The 11,457-nt window shown below is 38.4% G+C and overlaps 1 protein-coding gene across 1 annotated transcript; it reads right to left on the bottom strand.

Annotated features, from left to right (window-relative positions):
* Positions 1-3,352: 3,352 nt before the first annotated feature.
* Positions 3,353-5,475, bottom strand: LOC131181358 (uncharacterized). The gene is made up of 3 exons (XM_058149407.1): positions 5,267-5,475; positions 3,578-4,685; positions 3,353-3,427 (listed from the first exon to the last, which is right to left on the bottom strand). The coding sequence occupies exons 1-3, from the start codon at positions 5,473-5,475 to the stop codon at positions 3,353-3,355; spliced, it is 1,392 nt and encodes a 463-aa protein (XP_058005390.1).
* Positions 5,476-11,457: the final 5,982 nt, after the last annotated feature.

Genomic DNA, 11,457 nt, shown 5'->3' with positions numbered 1-11,457 from the left:
AGTAGGGTATTTATAGGGTTTTGGGAGAGAGGTGTGATAGGGTTTGGAGTCTTAGGGTGATAAAGTTTAGATGACCTAAACAACTACGAATACAGAATTCGAATAAGACTGGGATATGGGTGAGGTGTTTCAACCAATAGGAAGACAAGAAAAATGGAAGGCACCAATACGGAGTGAGGAAGAGGTGTGGTAGGGTTTGGAGTCCTAGTGTGATAAATTTTAGATAACTTAAATGACTAGGATTGATGAATTTTGATGAGACTGGAATATGGGTGAGGTGTTCCAACCAATAGAAAGAGAGGGAAAAGGGGTGAGACCAATAGGGAGTGAGGAAGAGAGTGGGGCCAAGGAGGTTAGAGATATTTTGTTATTTTAATTTTTAGAAAATAATTAAATGGGTCCCATTTAAAATTCCTAACTAGGCTTTCTTAGGCCCATGGAGCCCAATTAAACTTAATTAGATCCATTTAAGAACTACCCATATTAAATTTAAACAAAATAAAATTTTATTTAAATTTAATTAAATTAATTTCCCCAAAACTTTATTATTATTTTTATTTTTTTCAAGATCATGCCACGGAATTAATAATTCAGCTCCATGCCTCCAATTACATCTTACAGTCATATAATTTTTCATCATCGGGTTTCCCACGGCCTCAATGCACATACTCATCACAAAATAAGGGTCTACAGTTTGCCCCCCACTTTGGCGAAAGTTGAAATCAATGCGAAAGCATTGCTCAAGTTTCGTGAAAGTGAAACTCAAATTTTTAAGAACTATGAAACATTGGCTATGACGATCAAGTATATCTTGCTCAATCGACATACTCTATGTTATGAGACTAGCTACGGTCTCATAACAGTAATAACTGTGTCATGTGAAAAATGAGTGTATCTTGCTCTGTCGATACACTCTGCGTCATGAGACTAGCTACGATCTCATAACAGTGATAACTGTGTCATGTGAAAATTGAGTGCATCTTGCTCTGTCGATACACTCTCTGTCATGAGACTAGCTATGGTCTCATGACAATGGCAACTGTGTGATTTGAAATGTTGTGGATTCGTATTTAGGACCCCGCAGTCCTAAACTACCTACGTATCCCCTTCGCTATCCTGAGGAAGAATCAGACCCACTCGTACTTCGACACTTGAAACTGTGGTGATGCATGTTCTTCTACACCTTACACACCTACAAGTGACATGTTGATGCGTGTTCTTCTACGCCTTACACAACTATGCCATATGTCCTAAACAACATCTAAGGACTTACCAAAAAATATCTTTCATGAAATATTGTGGGTTCGTATTTAGGACCGCGGTCCTAAACTGCCTACGTATCTCCCTCGCTATCCTAAGGAAGAATCAGACCCCCTCATAGTTCAACAATTGAAACTGTGGTGATGCATGTTATTCTATGCCTTACACACCCACAGGTGACATGTTGATGCATGTTCTTCTATGCCTTACACAACTATGTCATGTGCCCTAAACAACGTCTAAGGACTTACTAAAAAATATCTAATTCATGATTTGAAAAAAAAAATTAGGATGACTGGGTCTCAAAATTCTCTCTGATTTTTATGCTTCCTGTATGCTACTCCCTATCATGGGCATGCTGATTTTACTAGAGATTCTAAAAAAACTTAGTCCTCTGGGGGACCTTTTTTTGCAAAAACTTTCTTATAGCCTCAAAGTTTTTTAGAAGAATTGTTCACCAAAAAAGACTTCCTTAAGGTCACAATACAATTTCCCTCTGATTTTTCTTTTTCTTCTCTCCCCCCATGGTTTCTGCCTTGAATCATTTCTCTTTGATGAACTCCATTCTCTGTGCCCTAACTTTTGCCTGAAATGTCCTTTTGGATTTTCATCTTAGCGGGCTTACTCTAACTTTGCCTAAGCGGCCCTTTCGGGTTTTCCACCTAGCAAGCTCCTTTTTTTTTTTTTAGATAATTATCAGGGCATTCATATCAAGCACCTATCTTGTCATACTCAGAAGGCATAGATTAAATCAAAACAATGCAGTTCAATTACTTAATCATTTGATGTATCCCTCAAGACACAAACATTCGCGATCATAATTAAATAAAATCCATTCCTAGTTAATGCAATAAAAAATTCTTTATTTATTCAGGTACACCATTACTCCCTCTTACATTTGGTTTTGCCAAATTTTTAACCTTCCAAAGTTAGAAATAAGCTCTATAACCTGTTGAATGACCTTTCCAGGTTTTCCATCAAGATCTTCTCTCATCTCTCCTTTTGTCTAGACCACCTTTCACAAGTTTTCAATCTAGCATTTTTTTTTACCCTTACTTTTGCCTAGACCGTCTTTTGTAAGTTTATAGCCTAGCGGGCCTATCTCACACAAAGTACCGTTTGAGCTTGTCTAAGTTGACTGGTTCTTGAAATTCATTCCCATCCAGGTCTGATATTCTTACAACACCTCTGACAAGATCTTTTTTACTATGTATGGACCATCCCAGTTTGGCTTAAACTTTCCTTTTGGATCAAAAGGGATGGGTCGAGCTTATTTCAAAACCATGTCTCCCTCTTTGATCTTTTTTGGCTTCACCTTCTTATTAAAGGCCCTTGCTATCTTCCTTTGATAAGCCTGCATATGATACAAGGCTCGCATCCTCTTCTCATCAATCAAAGCTAGTTCTTCATATCTTTTCTGAGCCCACTCATTTTCCGAAATCTTAGCTTCTAGTATCACTCTCAAGGATTTGACCTCTAGCTCAATGAGTAGCACTGCTTCAGTCCCATACACTAAAGAGAATGGAGTTGCCCTTGTGGATGTTTTTGTAGTAGTGCGATAACCCCAAAGAGCATAAGGGAGTTTCTCAGGCCAATCCTTATAGGTTTCAACCATTTTTCTCAGAATGGTTTTCACATTCTTATTTGCTGCTTCTACTACTCCATTAGTCTGTGGCCTGTATGGTGAGGACTTGTGATGCTTAATCTTGAATTCGATAATTAATTCTAAGAAATCACCTTTGAACTGGTTGCCATTATCTGATACTATCTCATGGGGTACCCCAAACCTGCAAATCAAGTTCTTTCACACAAACTTACTTATCTGCTTGGCCCCTATTACTTTATAAGATTCAGTTTCAACCCACTTGGTGAAATAGTCAATTGCCATAATGATAAATCTATGGCCAATAGAAGACGCGGGAGAAATCTTCCCAATAATGTCTATGCCCCATATTGAGAATGGCCACGGTGAAGTCATACTGTAGAGTTCACTGGATGGTAGGTGATTCAAATTCCCATGGATTTGGCACTCATGGCATCTTTTCACAAATTTAGCGTAGTCAGTATCCACGGTAGACCAGTAATAGCCCAATCATAAAATTTTGCCTGCTAATACCCTTCCGTTCATGTGAGGACCACACACTCCTGCATGTACTTCCTCCATTATCTGCTCAGACGGCTTTTTCGTCACACACAAGAGCAATAGTCCTTTGAAGAACCTTTTGTAGAGTTTCCCCCTAGCCAAAGTGAACTAAGTGGCTAATCTACGAATTGTAGCTCTATCCCTACTATTGGCTGACTATGGGTATTCTCTTACCTCTAAATATCTTCTTATGTCTTCATACCATTTCATCTCATCTTCTAGATCTAAATGTGCAATTATTAACCCTTCATAGCATGGGATTCTACTCCTCATCAGGATAACTGGCTGGGTCAGCTTCTGATCACCCTTATCCCATAAGGATGCCAGCGTGGCTAGAGCATCAGCCATCTGGTTCTGAGCTCTAGGCATATGCTTCATTATCACTTCCTCAAAGCTAAATAATAGTTTCTTAGCATACTCTAAGTATGGCCTCAACTTTTCTTCTTTCAATTCCCATTCACCTTTAACATGGGAAACCACTAGCATTGAATCTCCGAACGCCTCCACTTTTTTAGCCCCAACAGCTATTAATGCCTCTAGGCCACAAATGCAAGCCTCATATTCTGCAATATTATTAGTGGTTGGGAAACATAGCCTTTTTGACATTAACAATTGTTCTCCATTCGGTGCTTCCAAAACTACCCCTATACCGGCTCCGCTCTTATTCATGGCCCCATCAAAGTACATTTTCCATGGCTGGACCTTTACTAGCTTGAGACTCTCATCCGAGAAGGCTGTTTCGACTTCTTCCCCTTCATTAACTAGATTTTTAGAAAGAAATTCTACATGCCCTTTGATGGTATTTTGAGTCTCATACACAATATCAAATTCAGACAGTAGGACCAACCATTTGGCCAATTTTCCAACTAGCGTCGGTACTTCAAATAGGTATTTTACAGGATCCATGCGGGATACTACAATAACTCGATGGGTCTGAAAGTAGTGCCTTAACTTCTTAGTTGCCCATACTACAGCCAGACAGGTTCTTTCTATTAGTGAATAATTCTCCTCATAAGCAAGGAGTTTCTTACTGATGTAATAGATGGGTCTCTCCAGATTCTCTACTTCTTGTGCCAACATTGCCCCCAGGGCCATGTTTTCCACTGATTGGTAGATGATTAGAGGGATGCTAGGGATGGGTGGTGACAAAATTGGTGGATTGCTCAGGTACTGCTTTATCTTTTCAAATGCCTCTTGACATTGCTCATTCCACACCACTGGCTGATTCTTTCTTAGTAGCTTAAAAATTGGTTCACAGGTAGTTGTGAGCCTAGCTATGAACCTACTAATGTACTATAATTTTCCTAAGAAACCTCTAATCTCTTTTTCTGTTCTCAGGGTTGGCATCTCCTGGATTGCCTTCACCTTATCTGGGTCAACCTCAATCCCTTTCCTACTGATCATATGCCCTAACAGTTTGCCTGAAGTGACCCCAAACACACACTTGCTAGGGTTCAGTCTCAATTTATACTTGATGACCCTCTGAAAGAACTTCTCTAATGCCTCAAAATGTCTCTCCCTAGTTGGGGATTTTACTACTATGTCATCCACATATACTTCAACTTCTTTGTGCATCATGTCATGAAACAACATAATAGCCATTCTCTGATAAGTCGCACTAGCATTTTTTAGCCCAAAAGGCATGACCTTATAATAATAAGTCCCCCATTCAGTGATAAAAGTTGTCTTTGCTTTATCTATCAAATCCATGAGGATCTGATTATATCCTGAAAAATCATCCATGAAAGAGTACATGGCATGCAAGCAGCACTGTCAACAAGAACATCGATGTGAGGCAATGGGAAATCATCCTTAGGAGTAGCTTTATTCAGGTCCCTATAATCTACACACATCCGAACTCACCCATCCTTCTTGGGCACTGGCACAATGTTGGCTAACCACTCGGGATACTCAATTACTTCAATGAAATCAGCCTCAATGAGCTTTTTCACCTCTTGAGCTATCTTTTCTTCCCATTCTGGCCTAAGCTGACGCTTCTTTTGTTTTACTGGCCTCATGTTAGGGTCTATGGGGATCTTGTGTTGTACTATGTCTCGATCAATTCCTGGCATATCTTTATAAGACCAGGCAAATGCTTCTTAGTACTTTATTAATAAAGCTATAAATTTATCTCTTTCTTTTTGGGTTAAATCTTCAGCTAATTTAATGTCTTTAGGATCATCTGGTGTACCCAAATTAATAGAGATTGATTTTAATGCATTAACAGAAATAGATTCTAAATGATTATGAATGCCATGCGTGTAGCCATTAGGATGAACATCAAACAAATAAGTAAAAGGAGTAGTCATATTATTTATTTTTGCCTCAAAATCGTCATCAAGTACATCAGAAATAACGATGTCGATTATCACTCATGAGCATTATAAAAGACAGACTCAAACTTAGGGGTGTAGGTCCAAGTGCTTGGCTTCCATGCAGACCTTAACTTGATGGCACTGACCTCTTATTCTAATTCCTCAACATGCGGCAGCTCCTAGTCATCAGTCCATGCAATTGCGCCCTCCCTGATAAACTTGGTGGGCTTGAGTCCCTCTTCATCTTCAGTTGGCTGATAGCCCAACCCATATCTAGTGATCTGCCCCTTTATTTCTGGAAAAGTCACTAAGCCAGGAGTTCGTTTTCCCAGACCCATGCCGGGAAAAAACTTCATCTCTTTCATCATAGTTGCCACCCTAGGGTCCATCCAGTCTCCATAGATCCCAGCAACTTGGAAACCAGACAATAGTGGTACCGAACCATCCACTTGCAGCATAGCTACTTCCCCATCTCTTTCAGCATTGACAGTGATTATACCATCTTGGTGCAGGATCTTGATCTTTTGGTGGAGTGTAGAGGGGACTCCACCTAAGGGATGAAACCAGATTCTACCCAACAGTAAGGAGAATGTCATGGGGATGTCTAGCACAGTAAACTCAACTTCAGTCTCTATAGGCCCCACCTTAACCATAGTCTTGAATACCCCTATTACGTTTCTCTTTGAATCATCATAGGCCTTGATAACCAAATCAGAACCAATTAGTTTAGACATAAAAATTCCTAATTTTAGAAAAATCTTCAGAGGGCATACGTTGATGGCTGACCCATCATCTATCATCACACAAGGCACTTTCCACCCTCCAACCTCAGCAGTCATGAACAGAGCCCTACTATGGTTTCTCCCCTCAGCTGGGAGATCATGATCAGAGAAAGTAATATGACTCCCATCTTTTATAAGCACAACTTTGGCAATCTCTTCTGTAGTTATCTCCATAGAGACCTTGAGTACACTCAGGGCCTTGGTTAGTGCGGTTCTGTGTTTTTCTGATGCCAATAGCAATTCCCAGACCGATACGCTAGCCTGAGTCCTCTTCAATTGCCTAAGGAACTGATCATCCTCTTCATCTGTGTCCTCTTCAGCCAACACCTTGGCTTTCCCTCTCACGTTGTCCTTCTTCATGGGTGGATCAGGATAATATCTACCACTCTTGGTCATGTGGCTCACCCTACTCTTTTCCTCTCCGTCAGAGTCAACCCAAACATCTAACAAACCTTCCTCATCACAGGAACTATCCCAAATATCAATTGTCATTACAGATCGAGGTTCATCAAGCTTTTGGATAGGTTGGATAAGGTTGAGAATTTGGTCAGGGTCAATTGAGGTGGTGGAAATCATGTAAAGTCCTGGTGGAGGTGGAACATTATGGTTGGGCATTGGGTTAGTGCGTGTTTTGGGTCGATTTTCTGGGTCAGCTATTTTCTTAGCATCGATCAGGTCTTGAACTTCGTTTTTTAGCCAAAAACATCTATCAGTGTCATGGCCATGAGTTTGATGGAATTGGCAATATAGGTTAGCGTTGTAATTGGGTGGCAGTGGGTTTGGTGGTGGTCTAGGTGCCAAGGGTTGGAGGAGACCTCGAGCTTTAAGTCGCTCGAAGACTTTACATAGAGGTTGGTTGAATTGAGAGAACTTTCTAGGGGTGTGGGACACAGTTTGAACCTCAATGACTTTATTTTCCCTAGTAATGTTGCCAGCTGACTGGTGTCCTCCCCTCTTGGGCTGATAACTCTTCCTTTCATTGTTCAATACATCCTCCAGTAATACCCCAACATCATATAGCTGTTCAAAGGTAGCCAAGGGATAATAACAAAGTTTCTCATAATAACTAGGCTGCAGACTTTTCACTACCAATCGCACTTGATCCTTTTCAGCAGGCCTATTGGTCATCTTCATGGCCTTTTTCCTCCATCTCAATAGATACTCTGAAAAGGTTTCATTTGGTTTTTGCCTAGTGGTCTCTAAATCTCTCAAGGTAACATCTAAAGCTGTATTATAGGAGTATTGTTACACAATTCTCCTAACTAGCTCCTCCCAATCTTTTCTCATAGTGGCTTCTAGCCCATGATACCATGAAGATGCAACCCCTTCTAGTGACATAGAAAAGAACTGAGTGACTTGGTTCTTAGTCAAACCAGTTGTTTTCATGACTATAAGATAAGACCTGAGGTGGGTTTTTAGGTCATCAGTACCATCAAATTTAGCCAAATCAGGCATCTTGAATTTTTCAGGTAGATTTCCATCCAACTGGATGTCAAAGTCATCTGCATCTAATAGCCCCATTCCAGTAAATTCAGCTTGCTTTTTCACACTGGCCTAAAGTTTTTCCATCATCTCAGTAACAACTCTAATCTCCTCACTTGTCCCCTTTTCTTTCTTTTTGGCTTTGTCTTGGAGATAATCTTCTTCATCCCAAACGTCATCAAAGGCCTTCTTTTTACTAGTCTCTTCTTCGGGCCTTTTCACCTGAACATCACTAGGCCCACCCATCTCTAACTTCTTCTCAAAGTTGGCCATGATTTTTCCTTCAAGCTCAGCCATCTTGGCATTCAAAGCTTCTTCAAGCATCTATCTAAACATGACCTTAGTGTCTTCCATTTTAGCTTGTGCAGGTGTAACTCTTACTAATCTCTTTCCCTCCCTAACCCAAGTGACCTGATTAAAAGTCTTCCTGATGTGTTCTAAAGCTATGTTTACTACAAGAGAAAAAAAATACAAGGTTTCAACATCTTATGCTATGTACAAATGCAATGCATGAATGCATGAATATGCACTTTCATTTTTACCTTTGCCTTTACAAAGCCAAAACCGAACCGTACTAATACGACCAAAATTGAACCAAAACCGAACTGTATAAATTGAACTAAAATCGGACCAAAGACTAAATGATAAACCGAAAAGAATGTCTCCAGAACTGAATCTTCACCCCCTTATACCTTCAACTCTCACGTGTAGGGTAAGAAAAAAAATTCTATCCTAGGCTATGGTACACTAGATGCACCAACAGGAGGTGGGCCAGGACGACCTTTCCTCTATAAACAAATGATTTGTATCCTTAAAGTTTAGCCATAAGTAAGCATTCTCTTGCTTAACATGGGTTTTAAAATGGACTTGGGCCTATTCACACATTGGGTTTATACATAGGCCTAGGTTCATCTCAACTACCACTAGAACTTATGGTTTGAACAGTAAGGATACGAATCCAGCACAACAAAAATCTACGGGGTACCTAGGGTTGAAATCTATGGCTTATGGGCTCTATTGGGTAGGAAAAGGGTCACCCATGTGGGAGCTTGTCCATTAAGCGCAACAATTGGAGCTGTGGCTCTTTTATATACTCGAAGGTATGGGCATGGGGTGCTAGCATTCACCAATTAGTCATAACTCGAGTAGAACCATGGTCTCCTTGGCTAGTACTAACGAGGCTAAAAGGGTAAGGGTGATCCGTGTGATAGTGTAGTGCAATGCAAAAAGTTTAACAAAGGAATAATATTATACTAATAGAAACATGTTGGAGTAACTATCCATTTAGTCCCCAGTGGAGTCGCCAAACTATAGGGAGGGGAGCGTGAGGCGAAATATCATCTATTAAAATTACATAAAATACACCAGGTAATGCCCAGGAAAGATGGTGGAGTCACAATGGTCTCACTTAAGTACCACCTCCTTAGACAGCATTTCCTAGACATGCACTTCATACAATCCTAATAGAATCAAACCACTGGTAAGTACCGTCTTCCTATAACACTACCACGGTAATAAGGATTTATGCCACGAAGGCATAGATAGAGAGGAGTCGCCACCCGGGTAATAACCAGGACATATTCAGTGTTTCTTCCGAGGGTCATGGATGGCAACTTACTCCTTGCAGAGTTTCCACAACCGTCATTACCATAGCCCAATGTCTAGGTTCGGGATAGTGGGTACGTAAGGGGAAGGTGTTAGGCACCCCTTACGCCTGGTCTAACCTCGTTAATTCGAGTGCCAATCCTCTACTAATGTTTCTAGAAGTCTTGTTTATTATTCCTTTATTAAACTTTATCCTAAAAATGCAATTCTAATCCTACACATGCAAGTAATTCACAAAAGGATTGCTGTTTACACGCAATTTTCATGCACAAGTAATTCCTATCTATGGAGTTGCCAATTATTTAAATGATATTTACCAGATGACTAAAATTAATTTATTATTAAGAATTTAATTTACAAACAAATTCAATTTCAAATAACCCTACGTTTCTATTTAACCTAATTAATTAATTTTCACCAAGTTACCCTAAGGATAATTAAACTAAGTTAATTATGTACATGTGTAATTTATTCTAATATCACATAAGGCTCAAACAATCACAACCTAATAAAGATTTCTAGCATGCAAATTTATTTTATAATTACCAAGTATTAAATTAAATTTATTTACATGCCAATATTAGTTTAATTTACAAACAAGATTAATTTTAATTTACAAAGTATTTATTTAAATTAATTACATGCAAAAGTCAGTTAAATTAAAAATAAAGTTAATTTTAATTTATCAAATAAAAGTTCTATTATTACTACAATTTCATGCCAATGGTTATTCGAGAAGTTTAGAGCTACTTACCTGTTGGTAAATGCAGTTGCCATTCGGGCAAGCTACCCTTAAAAAAGGGTCTTCTCTTCTAGTATGGCAATGATATCCCTGGCTTACTCTCATTTAGCTCCATATAAGCTCCACGCAAATACCCTCTTTGTTACTTACCTTAGGGCTACTTACCAATTTTGTTTGTAATAAAAAATAAAGAAACTAAAGAAAATAAAAGAAATAAAGAAAATATTAATAATAATTTACATTGGATTCTAACTCTAGTCTCCTAAAGGGTTAAGATTCCTAATTAGTTACAACTACCTAATAGTCTAAGTCTTCTAACATGATCCAAACACTTCATAACACTTCTTGAATTAAAAGAACACAGAAAAATAGATCAAATATTAATTAAAACTCAAGAAAATACAAGAATATGCATAAATATACAATTTCTAAATTCTGGCAGATTAAGGGTAGCAAGAAATCCGATTTTTTAAAAATAGTTATACATGCCTAAAAATCATAAAAAAAATTACAGAAGACAGCCTACATATCATACAAGGTCATGAAATTTATAAATCAAACAAAACCCTAGCCGAATGGTCTACATAAATCGTAACTTTTCTAAGTGACAGAATCGTACTACTTTTTTGTAAAATTCATAACTCATTAACCATAGTAGATATGAATGCAAAGCCAATTCGAAAAGATTCATAAGATTCTGAAGTTAATTTTAGGCACTAGATTTGCACAAAAATATTAAGGAACAAGGGAGATATGGGCTCCATAAGTCAGATATCCTGCAAATCAGATTTTACAGGAATCCTAACTTCAAACAGCCATAACTTACAAAATATTAAAGCTTTTTTAGTGATTCTTGAGCCTAAAATTAATGGAATTTCGTGTAGAATATGAATATAATTTTTGTAAATTTTTTACAGATTCAGAAAATAAAGAAAAATAATAAAAATACGAGAGACAGAAACTAAATATGTGCAGAGTTGTGTTTCCCCTCAAATTAAACATGATTACATGATCTATATGAACATATAAAATAAATTGAAGACAAGGCGCATAGAATTAAAATATTGTGTGGCATAGATCTTGAAAAGAAAACAATAAAAACTGACCTTCCAGAAATCTTGTATGAAA

Source organism: Hevea brasiliensis, chromosome 7 (assembly GCF_030052815.1).
Source record: "Hevea brasiliensis isolate MT/VB/25A 57/8 chromosome 7, ASM3005281v1, whole genome shotgun sequence".
In the NCBI taxonomy this organism is placed as follows: domain Eukaryota; kingdom Viridiplantae; phylum Streptophyta; class Magnoliopsida; order Malpighiales; family Euphorbiaceae; genus Hevea; species Hevea brasiliensis.
This window is presented reverse-complemented; position numbering and strand designations above follow the sequence as displayed.